General features: G+C 44.1%; 1 protein-coding gene across 1 annotated transcript; it reads right to left on the minus strand.

The window, feature by feature from the left end:
• Nucleotides 1–1,559: 1,559 nt before the first annotated feature.
• ERP27 (endoplasmic reticulum protein 27) lies at nt 1,560–25,410 on the minus strand. Its single transcript, XM_019480878.2, has 7 exons — nt 24,108–25,410; nt 23,909–24,009; nt 20,942–21,079; nt 17,220–17,336; nt 12,504–12,629; nt 3,825–4,022; nt 1,560–2,138 (listed from the first exon to the last, which is right to left on the minus strand). Exons 1-7 carry the CDS (start codon nt 24,175–24,177, stop codon nt 2,091–2,093), a joined length of 798 nt encoding a protein of 265 aa, XP_019336423.1. The 5' UTR covers nt 24,178–25,410; the 3' UTR covers nt 1,560–2,090.
• Nucleotides 25,411–25,425: the final 15 nt, after the last annotated feature.

The raw sequence follows: 25,425 nt of genomic DNA on the forward strand, positions 1-25,425 counted from the left end.
AGTTTTTTGGGGAAAAGGTGTGCAATGGCACATAAGTAAACCATATAAATCAGATGCAGGAGTATCAGGGGAAGCCCCCACAAATAGATTAATGGTGGAAGCTGCCCATGTCCCAAAGTACAGTATTCCAGCTGTGTCAATTGCTGGCACTATGCATAATAGTATTCAGGCTGTGGGGTAGTCACCTCCTCTTTGGGCCGCTTAACTCTGGCCACCCCTGGTGTATTGTCTCAGGCAAGCAAAGAAAATGGGACACTAGAGCACTGAGATGAAGCAAGTTCAGTTGCTTTGAGGATACCCACAGGAATACAATAGAGACAGACCAGCTTCATCTCCCTAAGGGAGGCAGGAACTAATGTTTAGAACAGTGATTCTCAACCAAGGTGCTGGGACACCTTGGGGTGCTGCCAATTCCTTTGAAAGTTTCCACAAGGCATGAGAAGGTAAGTGAGGCATAAGAAGATAAGCAGATAAACTAAGCAAATAACTGCAGACTCAGGCTTGTCCCTACCCGAGTAATCCTCCACCCTTGCTGCCCAGCCCTTCTGCAAGAGGATAAGTACTATAACATATATGGTGGTTTGTTTTTTTTAACTGGGTGCCACTGAATTTTCAAAAGTTATGGAGAGAGGTCTCAAGTCCAATGAAGGGTGCCTCAAGTCCAAAAAGGTTGAGATCCACCGGTTTAGAAGTGACACTACACTTACAAAGAAGACCTTGTTACTATGAACCTCATTCTAGTGAGTTAGTCTGCCCTCCTTCATGATGCTATTTTCACACTGCTTCTACCAATGCTGGCTTTTATCTCTGGGGTGGGCAGCTAAGTTTTGTTTTACTCACCAGGGAGATCACATCCTGCTTTCCACTCCCAGCTCTTTGCTTTGGGCCAGTCTCTGAGAAGAAACTGTGGTTTCTCAGCTCTGAAGCACTTAGACACCTCTCTGCCAAGCCAAGTCTCTCCCTGAGAGACAATGCAGTCACTGTCTGATGGGAGCAGCAGTCTGTAAATCAAAGCTGCTGTGCCAAATGTGATACAAGCTTGCTGCATACATGTGATGGAGCAAAGCAGTGAGATGGATAGCATATCTCACCTGCATCACCCCTTCCTGTTCCTGCCTTGGGACTTCAGCCCATCCTTTGAATCCTGCTCCATAGCACTTCTTACTATTCCAGTCCTGAGACAACCATCCCACTGCAACATATCTTTCCACTACACACTGTGGTTTTCACCATACACTGTAATACAAACCTACAACACTTCTTGATATCCCAGGTCTGCAGTCCCCTACAGCAATGCCAATATACACTAATCCCACCGTTACTATATCTAGTTCTATTTGGTCCTAGGTCTTCACACAACTTCTCTGTCTCATTAAACCATGCAGATATCCAAGTCAAACCTAAGTCACCCAAAATGTAGGGTGATACTAATGGTTACCCAATAACTAATCTTACAAAGTTATTTACATTCAGTTAGAAGATCCGGGACTTTTCTTAGCGATATTTAGGCTTACTGAATTCAAGGGTAGGGGAGAAACACAGGAAGTTTGTACAAAAACTCAGGTTATTCACTTTCTGCTTTATTTAGTAAAATGTAATGGAAAAGGTCAGGTGACCTCAAGCAATAGATCAGCTCTCAGACCAGGAGAAGCTTATAAGAGCCAGCATGGCAACAGTTAGAGAAAAGGGAGTCAACTATAAAGACATTGCAGTATCAAGGAAACAGACCAGCCTGTCTCTGTAAACTGCAAGCCATGTTCTTGACACCATGTTTTAATACCACCCATGTCATCTGTGCTAGCAAACAGGGAAAACCGAGAAGGATAGAGACAGTACCGTGCTATGGCTCTTGGAATACTGGAATGAGGGGGCTGGAGCTGACAAGTGAGGAGGAAAGAGAGGGACCTCAAGAGAACAGAAAGCATGTATGCTATATGGAACAGAGAGGGATTGATCCTGGTTGACTTGGCTTCATTTTCCCATTGTCCCATGGGCTCCAGAGCTGCTAGTGCACACTAGATCCTTTCTAGACCAAGCACAGGTGGTTTTGGACACAGGCACAATGACATATCCAGTAGCCGAGAGGGAAGTCAGAGCTCCACCTTAACAGCATCCTCCTCTAGTCCAGGATCTTCTTTCTAAAACACATTAAAACCAAGAAAGCCATGTTGATGCCACTGTGTATTAGCATGGGGATTAAGAGGAAAAGAGATTTAATGTCCTGTTTAAGCAGCCTGGGCTACTGAACTGTCCCCATCACATTTCAGTTCCCTCTAACTTTCACTGGCTCTGAGTAACTTTCACATATTGTAAGGCTCCTGCACTGCAGTCTGGCTCAGCTCTGTAAGGCTCAGTCAAGCTCCTGCTCTGCAGCCCCTATTAAGTGCACTGACCCAGTTAGCACTAATCAAGGCCTGCTAATCCTCAACCCCTTCCCTCTGATTGGTTCTAGAGCTGCATTTCAGCAACTTCTCTAGCACCTGAGCCTTGTGCACAACACACTGGTCTCCAGTCTTTGAGCAGCTGCTGTTCTAGCAACATCTCAGCTTTTCTGACTCCTGACCTTGCCTTTGACTTGCTCCTGGATTTTGGCCTCTGAATTCTACCTGCAGACCTGTTTTCTGATCCTAGCTTGGACTTTCTGATTCTGAACTCCTGACCTTAGCTTGGCATTTTGGCTCCTGATTCGTGACTACTAACCCTTACCCCTGCAGCCTCCAGCTCTACAACTGGCTCTATTCACTAGGCCAGAAAGTCTGGTGGACTGTGATGCACATCATGGGGCTATCTAGCATACAAGTTCACATACAAGACAGTAACTTGAGTATTATAAACATAATAGATGCCCAGGACTTGATAAACATAGAGATTAGGTTCCTTGCTCCTCCCTAGAAGTTATCTCAGGTAAGTTTGGAGTCTCCGGTTGTAGTCACACTGTCATGCCAGGTTGTAGGCAACCAGTGTACTGACTCTGAGTATAGGGAAGCCAGAAACCAGGAGATCTGTCTGAGGAGCTGAGTCAGAGATCCAGAGATTCAGGAAGAGCACAGGGTAAGGATGCTGGCCAGGTCAGGTATCTAGAAAACCAGAATCAGGTCAGATATCCAAAGAGTCAGGCAAAACTCAGGGGTCCAGGGACAAGTCAGGCTGGGTACTCAGAGAGTTTGTCAGGAAGCCAGTAGGAGCATAAGCCAGAAGTGCAGTAGCCTCAATACAAAACTGAACTTTGCTGCCCAGTCATTTCCTCTTTCAGGTCAGGGGTTTATATTGGGAGGGGTAATGGGTCAGCTGACCTAGGCTGCCCAGTCCTGTGGCAGGGAGTGGGTGCGTGGCCCAGACAGAGTTCTGGCCATCTGTGTCCAACCAATGTTCTGTTGGGGAGATGGCAGACTGGGATGGGCTACTCTGCCAGTCAGACCAGAGCTCCAGGTTCAAGGCCACAGCCTGACACAATAATTTACTTACAACAGTTGCAAATTTTTGGCATACTGTGATGTACTAAAATTAGTATATTAGATAATCCATGCCTAAAAGGGAGCAACTTTGCAATGCCATGATGGTACTTAACGCATACTAAGCTGCTTAAATGTGCATTTTCTCATGTGTTAACTGCATTTAGTAAGTGTCAATCACCCTTGAAGTCCATCTCTCCACATGCCAGTGGACAGAGGATCTCCAAACCCAACCAGTTTTGCTACACCTGAAAATCTATTTTCTTTATTATAATATTTAGAAATGGAAGGGAGTTACAGACATCTGATATTTTCCTGCTCAGGAGCTATGTGAACAATACAACTCAACCACAGGGGACAGCCCTCTCTTACCTTAGTCTTTCTCTGCAAAAAGGCATTGCAGAAGTCCTGCACATGCTCCACAGAGACGTCACCCAGTGGTAGCACATCCTGCTCTTCATCTGGGGTGTGGAATATAGCGAGAGCTGGCAGCTGGGACTTCTTCAGTTTGAAGAATGACATCACACGGTCGTTGCCCTTCACATTGCTGTCCACCAAAACAAACAGAATCTGCAACAGAGTGAAGAGAAAGATGGAGAGCAAAATACAGAGAGAGAAAAAAACTCATTGCATAAACATGGCATCATGCAAAGATTTACAATGATACAGCTGTAGTGCATTATATAGATGCTAGACCTGAAAAGAACTACAGTACAGTATTAAATCAAAAACATCCTCAACCAATGTGGGCCGTCTTACTGAAATGCATTTCCACTATTTTGTTCCATCTAGACTTATATTACCATATAATGGAATCTGGCAGGGAGGTGTTAGCTAGTCTGATCCCACTACAGGACAAGGAGGCAAGTTTTCTGCTGCTTCTACGGCAACTGGAAAAGCAGCTGCATTCTCTTACAGGGCCTTGGTCTACGGGTCAAAGGCAGGATAGTACTGGTAGCACTCAGCCCCTAGAAGTACAATAGAAAGAAGGCACCTTTATGAACAAGGACTGTGAAAGGAAAGTGAGATGTAAGTGCAAGAGTATAACAAAGCAACAGAGACAGAGGTGCCCAAGAGGACAGTAGATATTAGGGACTTACCAGTCTTTAGGTCAGCAGCTATAACTAGACATGAGGTGGCATTTGCATGAGTAGGAAGAGGTAGTGGGACACACAAGGCATATAACCCCCTCGCAGCAAACAGTTGTACAAAACTATTAATTGACACCAATGTTGTTGACACTATGCTTTCTTAAGGTCTGGGATTCTATCCAGATCCTGAGCATGATTCATCAGACATGCAGAGGAAAGGACAGTCCTCTCTTTGGAGAAATGTTGAAAGGCATACAGGCAGCAAAAAGGTTCTGGAACCAGGGGAGTGTAACAGCAGTCTTACGGACCACTCCACACACTCACCAGAGGCCTGTTCTCTTCCAGAAATGAATTGTGCCTGAAAGATCATCACTTAAAGGAAAGAAAAATTGTTGGGGCCTTCTCCAGAGTAGGCTTGGGCTACAGGGTGATAAGTATCTCCACAGTCCCACTTCAGTCCTATCCAGAGAATCCCTTTGTAAAGAGCCTGGGCTCAGCTGGGAATGAGTCAGTCTCAGGGCCCACCTGGGTAGTCAGGGACAAAATCTGAGCTACAGGAAGAGGTCCCCACCTATACAGGGTTTTATAAGAGCACAGCAGACAGAAGCAAGCTGCCTGGGCAAAGATTGCTGTACTTTGCTTCTTGCCTAATTAATGCTCCTTGTGCACCCCTGGTTTTATGGCTTGCTTCCTCATTCTACTTTTCCTAACCCTGATTCCAGCTCTGCAGTCCTATTCCTGGTTCCTTGGTTTTTCAACTCCTGACGTTGGCTTCTTAGCTCTGGACTCTGATCCCAGTTTCTGGACCCTGCTACTGCCATCCAAGTGATTTACCATGTCTGCCCACACTTTGGTCCCTACACTGTTGTTATGTGGGGTACAGGGTCATGGTTTGGGGATGTCATGAACTTACCATTTGTGAGGACCCTTAGTTATTTGACAGCGGTCTATATGCAGCCAAAAACCAGCCTCCACTTCAATCAGACATGCCCCTCTTTTTAATAATAGACCATTAGAATACAAAAGTCATTGAGATGCTCTTTATGCCACTTTGATGCTCAAAGTTCATCCCTTGGATCTAGTTCTCTCAGCTACTTCTCACTTTTCTGTTGACTCCAGATTAGTCTCTTTATTCATGCCATGGCAAGCTGTTTTAAGAGGCTACCTTGCTAATTCAAATCCAAAAGCACAGTATATTGATCCTGGATGCATTTCAGACCTGGATGCACATTTTGTCCAGGGATCCAGTCTAGGGAATAGGAGGTCTGCATATAGACCACTGCCAAATAAATAAGGGTCCTCACAAATGGTAAGCCCATGACATCCCCAAACCATGACCCTGTCCCACACATAACAACAGTGTAGGGACCAAGGTGTGGGCAGTCGGAGTGGATCACCTGGATGGCAGTGGCAGGATCCAGAAACTGGGATCAGAATCCAGAGCTAAGAAGCCAATGTCAGGAGTTGAAAAACCAAGGAACCAGGAATAGGACTGCAGAGCTGGAATCAGGATTAGGAGAAGCAGAATGAGGAAGCAAGTCAGAAAGCCAGGGGTGCACAAGGAGCACTAATCAGTCAAGAAGCAAAGTACAGCAGTGTACTATTGTTAAAAAGAGGGGCATGAGTGATTGAAGTGGAGGCTGGTCTTTGGCTGCCCAGCTGTGGAAAAGAGCAGCCACAGGGTGGTTCATCAGTAGAGGATGGCAGTACACTTTGACTGGGTGTGTGAATTTCATTGCCCACCCTATAGCAGCTTTATAGCTGGTCAAAGTGACTGAAGAAAGTCAATAATATTTTAGGTTATTTTTTCATCAAAATTCCAGTTTTTTATTTAAAATTGCCCAAAAGAATAGTAATAAATGAATATTTTAGCACCAAAAATGGAGGGTTTAAGGTTGAAGCATTCAAGCAGTGAAGCTGGTATTTTTTTTCTTTGTGATTGTTTTCTTCCTATGCACAAGACTTTAAGATAAATTAATAAGCCAGCTATAAGTGAGACATCAGCTAGAAAGCCTGAGGTCAGCAAGTCCCCAACTTCTGCCCTGGATGAATTTGATGATAAGAAAGTTATCACTTTTGAATCAAACTGAGGAAGCTGAGGTACAGCCGAAGTTCCTGTCCCTCATACGCATGACATGCTAAGAAGTATAAGACACCATGTATTGGCTGTTTCACTCGACCAGTCAAAAGGAACTCTCCCAGAGAATTTTAGAGGGCTATGTTGTCAGAGTGTCTAGACAACATGACTCCAGTGTGTTTTAGAATATCAAGTTCCCAATGAGTACCAGGATGTGGCATGAAATGTATTCCACAAGTAATTAGATGTAAGGGCTAATATGCATCATAGCCTGGATACTCCCCAGTCTTCTCGTTAAGGACTGTGCAAATTACTGAGTGTTATTGTTTGAGAGCCTATGGAGTCGAGTAGTATGGAGGGAACTGATAGCAGTGCTCAGACTTTGAGACCCGATAACCCGAACAAACTTGTAGCTAATGTACAGCTGTTCTCTATTCATAATTTCAGGGCTGGCTGGGAATTTTTTTAACAAAATGTATTTTTTAAAATCAGAAACTCTCTATTAATCTAATCAACACTTTTCAAGAAAAATAGAATAAATTAAAATTTTGTTGGGAAGCTCTCCCAGGTCAACAATGGGAGAGTACAGAGTAGCCTGGTAGCCTCCCACATAGGCTGTGGGAGACCTGGGTTCAAGTTGTTGTCTCTAAGCAATGTCTCAGGTCTATGAACCTGGTTTCCTACATCCAGGTAAGTAACCTAACCACCAGGATTTAGGAGCAGCCTCCCTTCCTGGTTCAGTGAATGGCTATACAAAATGGAATGACTCCTCCAGGACAGGCTGAGAAGTCAGTGGAGCTATGACAGTTTACATCAGCTAAGAATTTGGCCTTGTATATTCAATTATAAATCTAAAATTGATACTGTATTGTTAAACTATAGTGTATAGGTAACATACTGCTATGTCTCCATTCCCCAAATCTCTCTCAACCTTCCAACATGCCAGTGTCTGAAACATGCCTTCAACATAAATGACAAGTGGTCAAAAGATCTAAAACCCATGTCTTTAAATGCAGCACCATGACTGCATTGCACTTCTAAATTATAAAAAAGGTTTGCTGACTGTGTGATTCAAATAACATCATGTTGCAATTTGATGAAGTGTTTCCGTAGAAGAGGGTTTGTCAAAACTCAACATTTTCCCTTCAACAGGTAATTCCAACATTTCAAGAAAGTTTTTATTCCACCTTGGAACAAAAATGAGTAAAATTTTGAAACTTCCTTTGGAAAATATATATTTTTTTAAATTCCTTCAGAAAATTTTTTTTTTTCATTTTTTTAAACCTAAAACAGAGTGGCTGATTGCTACAATTTCTAAGGATTCCTGGAGTTGCTCTAATTCTGAAGAATTCTCTAGACTGCTCAGAAAACCTCAGGAGCTCTCAGAGACAGGAACAGCCTGAATGTTTCCTTATCATGGTACAGGGAACCTGGAAGCCCAAGGAACCCACAGTGAGCTGGAATTTCCTAGCTCTCCTCCATGGAGGGTGCAGCTCTAGCAACTCAGACAACTCAGGCTCTGAACTGGGACTTCTAGTCCAGGGCTGCCATGGTCCCTGATCCACCGAGCTTGGGAGCCTAGAAGTCCTAGATCCTCACCAGGAACTGGCATTCTCAGGAGTTTCAGGTTCCCTCCTACAGTGCCAGGAACCTGCACCATGAAAGCCTTTTCTGTAGTCCAGGTTCTAAGGGTATTTGGGCTCCCAGGGTAGCTGGGCCTCCATCCTTATGGGATTGGTGAAGCGAGTTTTCACAGCCCTGACATACTGAAAGTCTTTTCAGGCTCAGCATTTGAATGGGGGAAGGAAATTACAACCGTGAGTAATCTTTTGAAATGAGGCAGTTATTCAGATGAATATCCCTATTTCAGAACTCACTCTGCTGTTTTGACATGTAGCAATGTGGTCTACTTGCTGATCCTCTAAATGTAACCAGTGCTTTCAAATTCATCCATCAGTAATTCACACAACTAGCCACAGTCCTTTTCAGAATTATAAGCACCAAGGCAAAAAGCCAAACCAGATCTCTGATCAGGATTCCTGACTGATCATATTTAGAGGCTGGATCTGAAACAAATCCTGCATTCATCCACATGTGATGCTCAAGGAGAAACCTTTTCAGCATATTGACAGTAGGCAGCAAGGTGTAGCATTGCTACATCACCTGAAAAATACTTAACAGAAGTCCTAAATGGTTGTCTATATTCTTTCTCAATTGTTCCTTCATGTTATATCTAACTCTGATATCCATGTTGGAATAGGTTGCTAGAATGATCCAAAACAGAAAGACCATTATGCTCTAGAAACTTGTTGCAGTTTTTCAGCACATAAGTGAAGAATCTTATAAATATCAGCATGCAATGTCACCAGCTGGATATCTTTAGTCAGAGGCCTGGTATGAGACAAAGTGCATCCAATTTAACTGAAGAACATGGCAATTAGTTGGATATTAGTTACTATTACTGAAATAGTAAAAATCAACTCCACTTTCGTACTTCTTCTTATGGAAAGAAAGTAGGAAAGGCAGGTTGGCATCAGTGCCAGTCCCATTAGCAAAGGTGGGAATTTAATTCAGCTTGTGACAACTGATCATTAAAAATAACATAAGACTAGTCATTAGTTCCTTAAGAGGTGGTGACAGTTTGGCTACAGATCTCTGGCAAGGTACAAAGGTTGCCCATATTCACAATATTTGGATTTGCTTCTTTTAGCCATAAGTAAGATAGAGTTTCATTGTCCCATCATGGAGCTAAGTGTCTGATGATGAGAAAGCTATAAGGTCTCTGAATGGGCATGTTATGCATTTCCACTAACTAGTGAGGCATGCTCTATCATCCCTGACACACAAGGCCATGAAATGAAGCACTTGGCAGCCTTATTTTAACACAAGGCTTCTCCAAAGATAACAAGCAATTTCTCATGCCTAGTGTCAGTACTTTGATTAATGTACATATGAAAAGGAACGCTGCAGCCAGCACTTGTTATATCATTTTGTTAGTATGATCCAGGTACATCCCTTGCTGTGAAAGTTGTTGTTTCACGGCTCATCTTTTTGTGCAGCCACACAGTACTTCTTCAGGACTTTTGCCATATGTTTTCCAACTGTACTTGGCATATTGTGTTCAGCTAAAATTGAAAGAAAAAAAACCCCTACTCTGCTTCCAAGACATTTATTCTGGATTGGTTTAATAATGTAACATCTGACACTTTCTTTCCTGCAGAATGCTTGGAATTTTGGCAGCGCCTTTCTGAACTGTTATGGGCTCGACTGTTAAAGTACCCTTTATGATGTATGACAGAATCACTCCTGCAGCGCATAGCAAACATATATTTTGATTCTCACCTAACCTGTCACTTACTCAAAAGTGTTTTTCCAGCTTTTTTTAAAGTAGCACTTGTCTCTTTTTCTGTCAAATCCTACTTACTTCTTACTAGTTGAACTTCAGGCTTCCCCAACCAACATTTTACAACCCACAGATTCTAATGAAGAGAAATGTATACATACATTACACACACATACACACATGCACCTACACACAATATATATATAGATAGATATACATACACACACACACATACACACACTGTATTTCTCCATATAGATCATTGTCAGTTGTATCCCTTCTTACAAGGATGGCAGTCTTCCAGTAAACAGGGAAGTCACTGGTGAGTCCACAGATAACTAAGGAGACCAATCTGAAATCTGCATGTTCAACTGCAGATTTGGCAAATAGTTTAATGGATTTCATAGATTTCATAGCCATTAGGGGCTGGAAGGGACCTCATGAGATCATCGAGTACAGCCCCCCTGCCATAGCCAGCAAGTCTGCTGGGGTCAAATGAAGTTCCAGGAAGAAGACTGGATGCAGGTGTTGCTGGGTCACAGCTCTTTTCCTTTGTCTCTTCTTGTCTATTTACCTCCAGGGTGAGGTGAGTGTTTGAAATAATCAATGCCTTATTGTGCATCACAGCACTATTGGGGATGATTCAGTGCTTGAGCCTTCAAGGTATTGATATTAATACTGCATTACTTTAGATTGGCCTTCAAGGTGTCCTTGAATCTCTTTTTTTTTACCATCTCTAGTGGAGCAGTGGCCAATGGTAAGTTGGGAATGTAGGACCTGCTTTGGAAGCCAGTAGTAAGGCATCCTTATGACATGTCCTGTCCAATGGTGCCATATTAACATGGCTTCAATGTTGGTGGTGTTTAGCTGAGCTGCATTTGTTCTTCCATCTTTTCAATTGATATGAATGATTTTCTGAAGACATCACTGACGGTAACATTCCAAAACTCTCATGTGCTTCCAGTATGTCATCCAAGTCTCTTCATTTGCATTAGAATATTTTATATTCTATATATTCTAATGCAAATGAAGATTCACACACACACACACACACACACACACATATTATATATATATAAAGAGAGAGAGAAAGAATTGAGAGAATAAAATTACTTCCAGATACTGCCTCAGCCTCTATTAGTTAGGAGACACATCAAACTCTCTCCATGGGATGCCTCAAACCAGAAGATGCCAGCCAGCCTGTATTTGTCGTACAGTCCTCCAGATATGTATAACACTGGAGATGTTTGTGATTTTGCATAATACAATAAGTCCAGTCTCAAATACTTCAGCCTTCTTTTTACTTAGACAAATTATCATTGACTTTGATTTGATAGGAATCTTGACTGAGTATCAAATAACTAAAAAACATCAAGATTTGGTTTGCTTTATAATTAATAAACTGTTTGGACTTCAGTAGATTGCAGTGTCTTGTGAAATTTTATTTGGAAGGTTAATCCTCACTAGTTTGGGTCTAAGCAGCTCACGTGAGTGGAAAACTGGATGAGGTGCCATAAACAAATGATGATAAACAAAAAGGCACTGAGTTAGAGGAGAGTTCCAGTGGAGTCCAGGAAGGGGGTATGTTTGGAGATATGTATATAAAAAGAGAGGGGAAAAAAAAAACAGTCTCTTTAAAAGGTACTGGTGAGATCACCTACCACACCCAGCATTCAGTGATTTACTAGAGCTGTTTTGGAAATTTCCAAAGAAACAGTCACATTGATAAATGTCTGCTGAAGCAGAAATGTTTTCCATAAACTTGTTTTCTTTCTGGTTGGGTTTTTTGTTTGGTTTTTTTTTGGGGGGGGGGGGGGAAGGGGGGGCATTGATAAATTTCTACTTGATTTCCCGCCAGCTGGTGGTAACTTGGTGGAGAGTCCAGGCTTCCAAATCCAATGTAGGCCAACCATGCAGAGGAAATCTCTGTATAGCATCCCCATCTGTCCTATTTCCTCCCTTGAAACCTCTCCCTGACCCCTAAATTGAACACTTACAATGGACCCACCTGCAAATCCCTCATCACAGCCAATTACAAGAAATCTTTTTCCTTGGGACTAATGAGAAGGATAAGGGTTAACTATCTGTATTGTAGTAATAATGCTGTCCATTGGTATATAATGTTTTTCAGTCTCTAAGATGCTGCATATAGAGAAGTCATTCCTCACACCAGTGGAATGTAACAATTGCTAGGGTGAAACACAGCAGCTATTTGTGGTCTCTAAAACAGCACAAGGCAACAATGTAGGGCAAGAAGCAAAGAACTCAGCATCCATTTGAATCTACAGGGTAATTTTAAAGAGAAAGAATGTATCAAGCATCTTTCCTACAAGGTGATGAACAAGAGGAGGAAGAAAACATTTGTTCCCTCTCATGAACTGTCTCCTACATCCACTTAACTACCCTGATACCTCTCCTCTTCTCCTATCCGGTCTCTCTTCTCCCCAGGTATGTGATTGCCTTCCCTGGAAAAAATTACTGCTCCTCCCTCCCAGAGGAATCCACCCTTATAGTATCTCTTCCCCTTCTTTTGTACTCACCTTCCCTCGGAACAATTCTGCAGCTTCCCGGTACTTGTGCATTCGCTCTGTATGCTCCTTAGAAGTCTTGTCTGTGAACAGGAGGAGGTGGATTTGGACTGTACTGTTGAACAGCCCTATAGCAGTCTGTCAAAGACAAACAAGCCACCAACACACAGACACAGGGAGATGTGACAATTAGATCTATTGCATCTGTGACATTATCAGAAACACCAGTCCCAATGTCCCAGGTGAATTCTCTCAGCAGATCCCATCTGTAACCATGTTTGTCATTTTAAGCCAGAATCTGGAGATATGCAGCCTAAAGGATCCTCAAGTCATGGTCTGAGTAACTTCTGGGCAAGGGTTTGGAGGCCATGGGGCAGAGGTTTGGGTAGGATGTTCAGTGAGTGGGCGAGGAGATATTCTCGAGACAGCAAGTTGAAGTCCAGAGGGACAAGGAGCTGGACATGGAAGGCTAGGATATCTAGCTCTCCAGATGGGGCAGTGAATTGTGGTGACCGTTACCTGGAACCAGAGGACACAGGGAACTGAGATATAACAATAATGGCATCAATGACCTTGGCGGAGTTTGTTGTATTAACCAGGAAGATTTCTCCAAAAAATGGTTTCCTTTCCTTAACGTTAGCTGGATGTGGTGGAGTTGGGCCTTAAATCCATACCCTCTTAAAAAGGAATAACAACTTGTGGGTTGGGCAGCTAGGATTGCAAAGGGTTAACCCTCCATTTGCAGCTTTCCAGGAAGACAGAGGCTGGCTCTCACCATCCAACCTCAGGGAGGGTAGAAACCAGGCAGCACACACTGGCCCTCTGTGAAAAGACCAAAGGTTGGCACTGCCAGTGGAGTTTCCGCACAGTCTCCAGTTGGTGGGCAATTTGTCATCTAATTTTTCCCCCTCCTGTTTCCTGAAATGCAGCAGCTGCTCCCTCAAACTAAACAGAATTCTGGACAGCCTGCAGCTGACCTGCCGCCTCTCCTGTGCCACACAAAACCACAGGGAGGTAGGCTATATAAATCCCTGCCAGAATTTTATGTGAAGGAGAGAACAGTATAAGCAGAACCAAGGATTAATAAAGGAGAGGTCAGCAAGTACATTTATGTAATAGCCTTCCACTTGGGAGCATCAAGCCTCATACAGTGTGGGAGGTCCCAAATACCTGGAGTTTCATCTTCTGAGCCTATTTTCTAGTGTACGTTCATCCACTGCATAGTCCCTCCACAAGGGGCAGCATAGATACGGAGGAAATCATGTTCAAAATGCTAGGAAACTACAAATCAAGAATGGAGGGTGTAGGAGGGACTTGGGGAAGCAGACAGATTCATAGATATAGGGTTGGAAGGGACCTTGCAGATCTTCTAGTCTGACACCCTGCCCTGGGCAGGAGAGAAAACTGGACTCAAATGACCCCAGCTAGGTAATCGTCAAACCTCTTCTTAAAGACCCCCAAGGTAGAAGCCAGCACCACTTCCCTTGGAAGTTCATTCTAGATCCTAGCTGCCCTGACTGTGAAGTAGTGCCTTCTAATGTCTAGTCTAAACCTACTCCCTAACAACTTATAGCCATTATTCCTTGTTACTCCGGGAGGCACTCGGGGGAACAAGGTCTCTCCCATTCCCCACTGGTCCCCCCTTGTAAATTTATAGACAGCCACCAGGTCCCCTCTCAGCCTTCTCTTGTGAAGGCTGAACAGGTTCAGGTCCCGTAGCCTCCCCTCGTAGGGTCTGCCCTGCTGTCCCCGGATCATGTGAGTGGCCCTCCTCTGGACCCTCTCCATGCTGTCCACATCCTTCCTGAAGTGCAACGCCCAGAACTGGATGCAGTACTCCAACTGTGGCCTGACCAGTGTCGCGTAGAGGGGGAGGATCACCTCCTTGGCCCTGCTTGAGATGCATCTGTGGATGTACGACAAGGTGCAGTTAGCCCTACTGACCATGTCCTCGCATTGGCGGCCCATGTTCATTTTGGAATCAATAATGACTCCAAGATCTCTTTCTGTCACCGTGCTCTCAAGAAGGCCTATAGGTATACTACTGGTTCTTACTGCCCAAGTGCAGCACCCTGCACTTGTCAGTATTGAATCCCAACCTATTCTCATTTGCCCACCCCTGTAACCTGTCCAGGTCCAGCTGTATCCTGTCCCTCCCTTCTAGCATGCCCACCTGACCCCAAATCTTGGTGTCGTCTATGAATTTAAACAGGGTGCTTTTCACCCCCTCATCCAAGTTGCTAATAAAGAAATTAAACAGTGCGGGCCCAAGGACCAAGCCTGGGGGACTCCACTGCTCACATCCCTCCAGGTCGAATATGACCCACCCACCACCACTCTCTGAGTGCAGCCTCTCAGCCAATTTGCAATCCATCTGACTGTGTAGGCATCAATGCCACAGTCACCTAGCTTTTTAATGAAAAGGGCAGAAGTTGACAGGGCAGAAGGTGAGGTGAGTGATCATGGGGGTCCATTGAGATCATTGCCTGAGAGGGCCAAGGCCTAGGTTAGCTGCAGCTACTGTTGCAGGTCAGCATTAGGGTATTCTGGGAAAGCTATGAAAGCCCAAGAAATGGGTGGGAAAGAGGACTCATGGGCCCTAATCTGACCCATGTGAACTAATTTTTGTTGGGGCCTATAATGTGTTAAAGTGAAACCAGTTTATGAACCTAAAATAGATTTTGAATAAGAAAGATTGAGATAAAGCAAAATACAGCACTTCCAAAATAAAATGTACTCTGTTTTGGCAGACTGCACCAGTGAGAGCCCTGAGAAACCAGGCTGAAATTAGTGTGATTTTTTGTCAGTTGCCCAGCACTGAACTGGGTACCAGGGATGCTGCAGTGGAAAACTGTGGTACATTGGTACAGTGGTGGTATTTTCAGAGGAATGAAATAACACGTTCTCACTTCAAGTGAGACTTGGCTAAGGAGTCTGGGGAGTAGGAAGCCGGAAGAGGACTCTGGGACTGAATAGGAAAAACATACTGTTGCAGATTAAGATTGTAATGTATCAGCAGATCTGTGTGATGGCTGACAGCTCAAATAAAGCATAATTAGCCAGAAGATACAACTCATTGCCAAAAGATACAAGCGAGGCTAAACATTTAAAAGGGTTCAAAAAAGGCTTGGTCCTTTATAAGGATAATGGGAACATCTGCTGTTACATTATATTTTATTTGGGTAGTTTGAAAGAGATGCAAGCAGAGCTTGTCAGGAAATGATTTTCCCATCCTGGAAAAACTTGTGATTTTGATATTTTTTTCCCCATCTGTTATCAGGACAAGAAAAACCTCAAAATTTTTTGCAGAACTGAACTCCCAGAACATTCCATTGTAAAACAGTAAAATATGCCATTTCCAAAATAAAATGCACTCCTCTTGGCAGGCTGCACCACAGTAGGAACCCTGAGAAACCTGGTTGAAAAGGATGTGATTTCTGTCAGTTGCCTACCATGGAATGGCATCCAGTAGGAGTCTGCTCAATTTTGCCATTGCCATTGCCACTCACTGGTGAGAAGCTGCGAACCTGACAAGAATTATCAATCCTACTCTACATCTTCTAGGATTTTAGGTCCTCGGCTCCTCAGCAACCAAACTGTTGGACAGGTGAGATTCAAAGGCCCAGGAAAGCACAGAAGCCTGGGAAGCCTGGGCCTTTGGTAGCCCATCTGGTGCAGTGGAGGGGCACTAGGGGCCTAGAAGCATCAGCTCAGTGGGCTGCCAAGCAGCAAGGTGAATGAATTCATCTAATGTTAATCAACACTGAACAAAATTGGGAAATTGCAATGATACCAGGGTTTCCTGTGGAGTGGTTCCAAATTTTTATAGTTGCAAGCCTTAATGCTTCAAGGCTTAACCACACAGGTTAGAAAGAAACATCTCCTATGGGCAAGTTATTCCATAACTGCTTTCTTCAGGATTTCTTGCATCTTCCCTGATGCAACTGGCACCAATCACAACTGGAGACAGAAAACTGGTTTGGATGCCCATATGTCTGAAACCAATATGACAAACCCTATGTTCCTGGAGATAGAAGGAGGCACTATTGACTTGATAAGAGTTAGTGCTAGAGCTGTGTACATAGAGACACTTTTGCATTTCCTTTCTGACCTCTGCTCTGTGCCTGCTAAGGGTATGGCTGTACAACACAATGCAGAGCCATCTAAAAGTACCTGAACTAACTCTGAATGAGCTAGTTTGGGTACCAGGAGCAGTGCAACCATATTAACCAGGTGCTCTGCTAAGGCTAATTAGCCATGCTGAGCAGCAGTGTTAACTCAGGTGCAATTTAGCACTAATGCAGCTATGCCGCTTCCTAAACTGGTTCTTTCAGAATTAGCTTGGGTATCTCTGCATGGCCCTGGATTGTGCCACGTGGACATACCCTGTCAGAGTCTATAAATGACATTATAGACTGACACAAATGGAAAACTAAAAAATATCCAGTGTGCGGCTATGGTCACCCAGAACAGACCACGGAACAGATAGTGACTCAATGCCCGATCCACAAATATGAAGGAGGTATCACAGCAATACACTCTGCTGCTCCTGATGCAATTATCTGATTCAACCACCGAAAAGTAAAATTATAGTTGCTGTTCCATATCAGCCATATGAAAGGAGAAAAAGATGACACTATGACCCCCAAAATCTGAATAACTGCAAGACAGGTAGAGAAGGAGAGGGAGAGAGGATGCTGGGTGAGGGTGATGCAGATCATTAATTACCACAGGATTGTACTCTGTCACCATACGGAGTTCATTGATCTGAATGAAGCGGCTCAACCTGGTGGCGTCCATTTCTTTGCCATCTGTGATTTCCAAGTCTTGCCGATTCTCATCGACCTGTGGTGATGCAAAGACACCTGCAGTCATTTTTGGCCTTCATACAATAGTCTCCTCCCTACCTTTAGACACAGGTGACACAAATTCTTTGGTGCAAGTACTGATGTGAGTGGTGTGAGCCTGAGGTGTGAGCCTGAGACTATTAGGCCTCCAGTTCTCCCTGGGAGCTAGCCTGCCCATCTTGCACTTTTCTTCAGTCTCTTCCTTAAGCATCCCAGCCAAGACAGGACAAACTTCATGAAGTAAAAGGAAACAATCAGGATTTTAACATCCTTGTATCTTCAGCACAGGCAGCTCCGGAGCCAGGGAGGATTAACTGATAAAATGTAAAGGGATTCAGGAAAGAGAATATTAAACAAATCTAATTCCCTACATCTCTCTCATCCTTTTAGAAAAGTCCATCTGTTTATTTTAGTCCATCTAAAACTAATAAATGCTGGAACGGACCTGTGTGGATTTCCTGGAAACATTGTGCAAGCAGGAAATCTCTCCAATAAAAAGAGGAATTTTTCCAGTACAGCAGGAAAAAAAATCAGCCTGGAAAACTCCAACTTTAGAAGAAAATCCCCTCCCCCAACCTCTACCCCCCTTCCCTAAACCCCTTTTACCCCCAACCCCCAACCCACTTACTCTCACCACCATTACCTTTTGGCAGCTATTTTATTAAGGTTTACTTTAGTCCTTCTCCTAGCAACCAGGTATTGAGAGAAGGAAAACAGTGAACAGACAAACTCCAAAGTATACCAGGTATATATATAGTTACATTACAGGAGTCAGCTGAATTGAGACATTGCAATGTTGATGTTTAGTACAGTATGGTTCAGTTGATCCCTTTTGGACTTAATCCCTTGTTTATAAACATGTGCTCGTCTTATGGAACCTAGGAGATGTCTTCACGCAGACCCCATATTGTTTTAAATGTGTCCATATGTATGTTATCTTTTCCAGAGCCATGCAGTCCCCTTCTTTTCCATTCTGTGGTCACTAGAACTGTCTTTGATCTGGTGTGTTGCTACACTCCTCCTGACAGTACTACTCTTAAAGTAATAAGGACCGACTCTTCTCCCACTTACGCTACTGTAAATCAAGAGCAAGCCCCTGAGGCCAAACCAATGCAAATTATATCAGGCAGATCTTTGGAGCTGGTCTAACATCAATCAAAGACAATGGAAAAACACCCATTTATTTCAGTGGGGTTTGTTTTTCAACCTATTGATTTCCATTTCTGGAAAATCAGAAACCAAACATACTCTTGAATGATGCAAAGATTACATCTTATGAGGGGAATAACAGGTCCTGTATACAGAGATGACCAGAGTGGGGTGAGAGGCCCACCTGAGAGGCCCCTTTAACACTGCAAGGGGCCACAGCCGCTCCACCTGGTACCCACCCAGCTCTGCAGGGCCCCCCAAAATGTGGGGCCCAGGGCAGTCGCCCCGATTTGCTCCACCACCCACAAAGGATGGCCCTGCCTTTATATAGTAGTTTATCTTAAAACAGGATGTTTCTATCACTCCATACAGTTACATTCACTTCATTATGTCTTTTTTTCGTATTTATCAGTTCAGTCATCTGGCATTAACCAACATAACTCCATTAACTTCTCTGGAGCAGCATCAAGTTCCACCAGCTGAGACCATGATCTCTCTGACAGGCACAGAGTTTTGTAATTTTAGGGTGTTGCCAGGCTATACAAAACTAAAGGACCATTGTTTGATTGCCATCATTTTGATTTGCTAACATGTCTTCCCATTCCTTGGATGAATGCTGTATTCCACGTTTGTGGTTTGTGTTCCAATTCTTTTTTCTTTTTCTTTTTTTTGATCTGACCCGCACCTCCTACACAAGCTTTCAGCAAAAAATGTCTCAATTGTTTAAACTTATTGGAGCCTGGGAATCATACAAGTGAACTGTCAACCACATTTTAAATCTGGATCAGGGATTTGATCTCTTTCTGGTTTTTTATGAAATGATTTTTCAACCCCAAAAGCAGAAGTGCAAACAGGGACAATTGAGGATAATCCAAACTGTATATGTCTTTTATTTTGATAAAGCAGCCTTCCACTTTAGCTATCCTCCATTTCTCCTGCTGAGGAAAATGAGAGATCCTTAAAAGTCTTGGAAAGAAAATCATTGTAACCCAGCAAGCATAGACAAGGTGAGTTTTGTTTCAATTCTCAGCACCTAGTGACAGTAAATGCAGTCTCTGTTTCTAGATTGCATGCAAAACTGGATCATTCTCTTGAAGCAGGGATTGAAATCTCCTCCTAGCCTGTAAACTAGATTTCTACTAAAGCTCTATGCAGGAAACAATTAGGGGACAAAGAGGAAATAAAGGGGGCTTTACATTAACTCGCACCTTCTGGGTTCTGGGGCCTGCCAAGGAACAAACCCTGAAACCTCTCTATTGTGTGTTTTTCCACAAGAGCAGTCTGTAGGCTACTGCAGCACTTCAGAGCAGTAAGTGCTCTATGCTCCCTCCAGCCATGCCTCTTCCCTCCTCCTTTTCCCCTCTTCCACGCCACTCCCATGCTCCTATACAGGGGTCAAGGGGAAAGCACCCTATTATACTCCTATATTATCATAGAATCAGAGAAAATTAGGGTTGAAAGGGACCTCAGGAGGTCATCTAGTCCAACCCCCTGCTCAAAGCAGGGCCATCCCCAAATACATCATCCCAGCCAGTGCTTTGTCTAGCCGGGTCTTAAAAACCTTCAAGGACGGAGATTCTTCAACCTCTGCACAACCTGTTACAGTGTTTCACTACTCTCCTAGTGAGAAAGTTTTTTTCCTAATATCTAACCTAAACTTTCCTTACTCCAACTTGATACCATTGCTCCTTGTCCTGTCTTCTATCACCACTGAGAACAGTCTCACTCCATCCTCTTTGGAACCCCCTTCAGGTAATTGAAGGCTGCTATTAATTCCCCTCTCAGTCTTCTGTTCTTCAGACAAATAAACCCAATTCCCTTAGCCTTTCCTCACACATCATATTCCCCAGTCCCCTAACTATTTTTGTTGCCCTCCACTGGACTCTCTCCAATTTGCCCACATCCTTTCTGTAGTGGGGGCTCCAAAACTGGACACAGTACTCCAGATGTGGCCTCACCACTGCCAATTGAAGGGGAATAATCACTTTTGCTGGCAATGCTCTACTAATGCAGCCAGCCCAGAATGTTGTTAGTCTTCTTCACAACAAGGGCACACTGTTGGTTCATATTCAGCGTATTGTCCACTGTACCCCCCAGGTCCTTTTCTGCAGAGCTGCTGCTTAGCCAGTCAGTCCCCAGCCTGAGCATGGAGCATTCCTGAGCAGGAAGATCATCCAGCCACGAGGCTCCTGTATATAACAGCAGGAGCTAGTGACCATGGACAACAAGGAGCCCTAGAATCAGGGCCTTTCCTTCTATAGACACCTCAGGCCATACATGACTAGAGATCATCAGGTATTGTATGACTGTCTCAAATCTTTCTCCATGTTACTCTGAATACATTCTATGAAAGGAGAAAGGGAGAAGACTTCTAGATCTTACTGATAGAAAATCTTATTTCAGTGCATTGAGCAGTGCTAATAGAAGGGATATAGAGACACAAGGCTGACATACCCTGCGGAAGATAGAGACGGTGTTGATTGTGATGTTATAATGAGACAGGACCTCAGGGCTGGTGCTGAGTCCAAAGGGCACATCTCGGATTTTTCCTACAAGACTATGGAACTCTAAAACTTCTGGCTTCTCTGGGTCCTGAAAAAATAAGAGAGAGAGTGGAAAAGAGGAAAATGGAGAGACTGAGAAGAAGAGAAAGAAAAAGGATTGTAGAACAAGAAAGAGAAGACATAGAAGAAAATAGAGCAAATGGGAAAAGGAGAGGAGAGAGGAGAAGAAAGGAACAACAAAAAAGTGAAGAAAAGAAGATAGGAAAAAAGGAGAAAAAGAGTTAAGAAAAATGACATTAAAAAGAGCTGGAGATATTAGTCCAAGCTTACTTCTCCCTTCTTGGCCTACCCCAGCAGGCTGCAAAGGGGATTTAGCGTGGAGAACAGTGACATCTGCTGGCCATTTTTTACTAGCACAGGTTTTCTCAAAAAATAGGCCACTTGAAAACAGAGGAGCTTGTTTGTCTAAACATCCCCGGAGTCTCACCACCCAGACATGTTCCCAGTCCACCTCCACATCCTATACGGGCATCCTGGCAACTTATTTCTAGCTGTGTGTGCAGAGCTGTGGGGATAAGTGGGGAGGGACATGTTGGGAGTTAAAAGGCTATGGAGAATAAGAACAGGGAGTGGGGAGCCCAGGCATTTACTAGGGGACAGAAAAAAAAGGAAGAAAGAGAGCCAGATGAACTGGCAGAGCTCACAAAGAGGGAAGTGGAAGGCCAAGGAGGCCACTGTGCATCAATGAGAGAGAGAGGTAGCAAGGGATTTTGGAGAGCTTGTGTATCTGAATCCACAGTCCGGCTGAGTGTGAGGAGTGGGAAGCAACTGGGGCCAGATCTGGTAACACCATCCAGTTCCTCCACCGTAGCGCTCTGCAAAGAATCATTTTCCTCTACATTTGTCGTCTCCCCTCCTGCATTCTCACTCTTCCCTGCACGGCGTGAGTGTGTATGTGTGTGCATACATACAAACAAACAAGTCCTCAAACCTGGGCTTTAATCACCTTTACTCTGCACCTTTTCTCCTCATTGCCTTCTTTCCCTCTCTTCCAGGACAAGATGAGGCAAATCTCTCATTCTCTCCACTCCAAACAACTCAAAGACCAGCACAGAGAAATGGGGCAGCGTAAATCCAAGAATCAATGCCCTCGTGATTTTATCACGGGTTTCATTTGAACTCAGTGCCCTAGCTCTGGCATCCTCTGATGAGGTAAGAATCATCTCAGCTTTCATTGTTTTCCTTCTTTGTCTAACCACTTCTTTTTCTCCTTTGTATAATCAGAGCACTTGCAACAGCCCTCTCTAGCACTTACACTTCTCTGTCAGCCATTTCTGTTCCAACCTCCTCTTATCAATGACATATTTTTGCATTACTTTCATTTATCAGACTTAAAGTCTCAAGGTCTGAAGTTGATTTCAGATGGCTGCTTTGTTTGTTTGTTTTTCTGGATACAGAAAAGCTCTGAACAGAGTTGGTTCAGCTGCTTGGGAGAATGGAAAAAAGACATACTTCCCTTGTTCAAAGAAAAACAACTATTGGGGCCTGTTTTAGACCCGCTTTTGCATCAAAATGCCTTTGTCAAGAGACCAGAAATCAGGCTTGGATGATTCTCGGGGAGTCTGAGCTCTGGAGCATTGCAGCAGAAAAAAAAAGCAGGTTGCAGTCAGGGCAGATGATGAGCCTTTGAACATCTCACTTCTCACATACACACAGGGCTTTTCTTGCGCTGTTTTTCCCTGTCACACTAAGTGAAGGGAGGGCATGTTCCATATGTGTGTGGCTAGTTTAGTGATAGACTCAACCATGAACAAAAGGTTTGAGGAAGAGAATTGCTTTATGGTGCACAGTGACTCACTCCAAATGTCAACCACTTCACTCAGGGTGAAATCCGTTTGCACACAAAGAACAAAGGCAAACCCTAGATAATACTTAAGCCCTGGATAAGCCATGACGTGGCACATAGGATTTGTACCACCCCTTGGTACAAGAGTGGCTTTCACCCATGTGCACACTCTGTACTGTTGGGGTCAATACAAATAGTGCCAAAAGAGAGAAACCCCGGGAAATCCGGTAAAGCTGTAGTCTGAGTTTATGAACTGGGTAACATTTAGAGGCAGAACATGTCAGCGAAGTTCACACACACTCTTAGCCTTATCTCTGTCCCTGGTGCATATGCATGATTTTTCATTCCTCGATCACCTCTTTCTGAATCTGTGCAGCCTTTCCTCTGACTTAGCAGTGGGGGTGGGGGGGAAGGTCTCTCCCTAGGCTCTCTGAGCAGGCTTCCAGTCTGGGGCACAGGACTGAGAGAAGTGGAACATCCCCGGAGGGAGCTGCTGCTCAGACAGCACAAAGCTTGAACTCCTTGACAAAGTCTAAAGTGGCAGCAGCAGATCAGAGGGATTAGATAGGGGGAAAGCACCTCAGGATCCTTAGACATCAATTACATCATTGGCACTATGCTCTACTGCTCAAACTCTATACATGTTTCCCCTTTAGTCATTGGAGCAATCAACCAGTCATTTCCTTCACTACCCCTCTTCCCCCCCGCCCCCCGCCCCACACTGCAGTCTTTATCCCTCTACTGTCTAGGTTCCTGTCCCCCCTTTCCCTTCAACATTTCCCTTTCTCTTAAGCCTGTGATCCAATTAACTTTTTCCTCATATTGCCCCTCATCTTATCCCACAATTTATATATAAGGCATATAAAAATAATGGAACTCTCTCATGTTCACAGCCCTTCACTCTGATTACTCTACTTGCACGCGACATCCCTTCTCTGCCCAAATCCATTATGCCTACACAAATAAATTGTCTTTCTTTAGTCTTTGTCCAGCACAGTGGACCCCAGTTCCAGTGTAATCCTCATAATAAAAAACAACCTATTCAGGAAACAGAGAGTGATGTGAACAGACCTGGAAGAATCCAACGACTGCCACCTCAGCAGCACTGATGAAGGCTGTTGTGGTTTCAATATAATTCAGAAGCACAGGTTTCTTTGCATTTCCAGTGGCACCTGGAGAGAGTGAGCAGAGGATATGTCAGCATTGCATAGCAAAGGCATGGATAGCAGCTCAGCGGACAAGCCCTTCATAGGCACAGAAATACACACACCAGCCCCACATGGTCTTTGCATGATGACTGCAGCAGATCTCTCTCCCGTGCTGGTACAATGCCTCCTCATGGCATCCTAAGAGACAGAACTGTGAGGAGACTCACTCACCCTACGGTCCCATCCATGGTTCATGCAAGTTCCAAAGGATCTCTCAGCTGTAGAGCTCCTTGGGTTGCTCTCTGTCTCTCACACACACACATAATCCTCTCCATGAGCTAACCTCAAGGTCACTTTCTTACCGTGGGGTGAGGGACCTTCCTCAGCACACTCTGAGGGGACCCCCCAAGTGAAGATCAAAAGACACCACAACACAAAGGAGGCCATTGTCTCGCCTTCTCTCCTCCTTGCTGTTTGTTCCATGTTGGTTCCTGCCTGGCTGGGTGACACATCAGCTCTTTCTTGATCAGACATGGTGCTCCCAGTGCCAGTGGGAACTGAGCATCTGGCAGAGAGAGAAACCTTCAGCTCCTGAGATAAAAGTTAGCAAAATGACAGGGCCCCAGTGCCTCTCAGCTCTGTTCAGGTCATGGCATGGATACAGAACAACTTAATCCTGACACCACTGGCTGGAAATGACCTGGAGAGAGCCCTACCACTGGCTGGGACTACATAGACTCCTCCACTGTGAATGCTTTGAGAGTGTGCTGCAATGTACCTCATCCCAAGTCCTCTGAGAGGACTGGCACCAGGATGGTATCTCCATTCTCCCAGACTCTTATCCTTGTCCTTGCTCCTGCCCCATGACTATGCACCCCAAACTAGAAAGAACTTCCCCTGCACCTACAAAGAGGGTTGCTGCTATTATTTTTCACTATATCCCAGAGAAAATGGGAGGAAACTGTATACATCAACCTCTATTGTGTCCAGTCAGGCAGCCAGGGCCCAGTGACAACCATTTCCTTGGCTATTGCTTGCATGTACAGCTTAAGAAACCCATATATCTGCTCCGGACAGTGTGCAGCAAATGGCTAAAAATGTTATGGAGGCCTTTAAGCTCATTAGACTTATTATACAGGAACATTGTATAACTAAACCAATGGTCTATCTAGGCCAGTACCCTGTCTCTGATGGTGGGCCGTGTTAGATGTTTCAAAGGAAGCATCTACCCAAAACAGTACATAGGAACTCTGCAGAAGGCAATGATAAAATAATTGGACTACAGGAAAAAAGTATCTTCCTAGCCCTCAGTAGTTAGTGGGTGGCTTATTCCATGAAGCCTAAGTGTTATCACTCTTCTGAAACATTAAGTTTATGGGACGGTTGTTATTATTTTAATTTTGTTTTAATATTTAACTTTGGACACTCTTTATCCACGTT

The sequence above is a fragment of the Alligator mississippiensis genome, chromosome 4 (genome assembly GCF_030867095.1).
Source record: "Alligator mississippiensis isolate rAllMis1 chromosome 4, rAllMis1, whole genome shotgun sequence".
Taxonomy (NCBI): Eukaryota; Metazoa; Chordata; order Crocodylia; family Alligatoridae; genus Alligator; species Alligator mississippiensis.

Excerpts from the sequence above, each read along its gene's own strand:
- ERP27 (XM_019480878.2), bottom strand. The coding sequence starts at position 24,177 with ATGAGGAGGCATTGTACCAGCACGGGAGAGAGATCTGCTGCAGTCATC. Across the intron at positions 24,010-24,107 it reads GCAAAGACCATGTGGGGCTG|GTGCCACTGGAAATGCAAAG; the intron begins GTGTGTGTATTT and ends CACTCTCTCCAG. Across the intron at positions 21,080-23,908 it reads CAGTCGTTGGATTCTTCCAG|GACCCAGAGAAGCCAGAAGT; the intron begins GTCTGTTCACAT and ends TTATTTTTTCAG.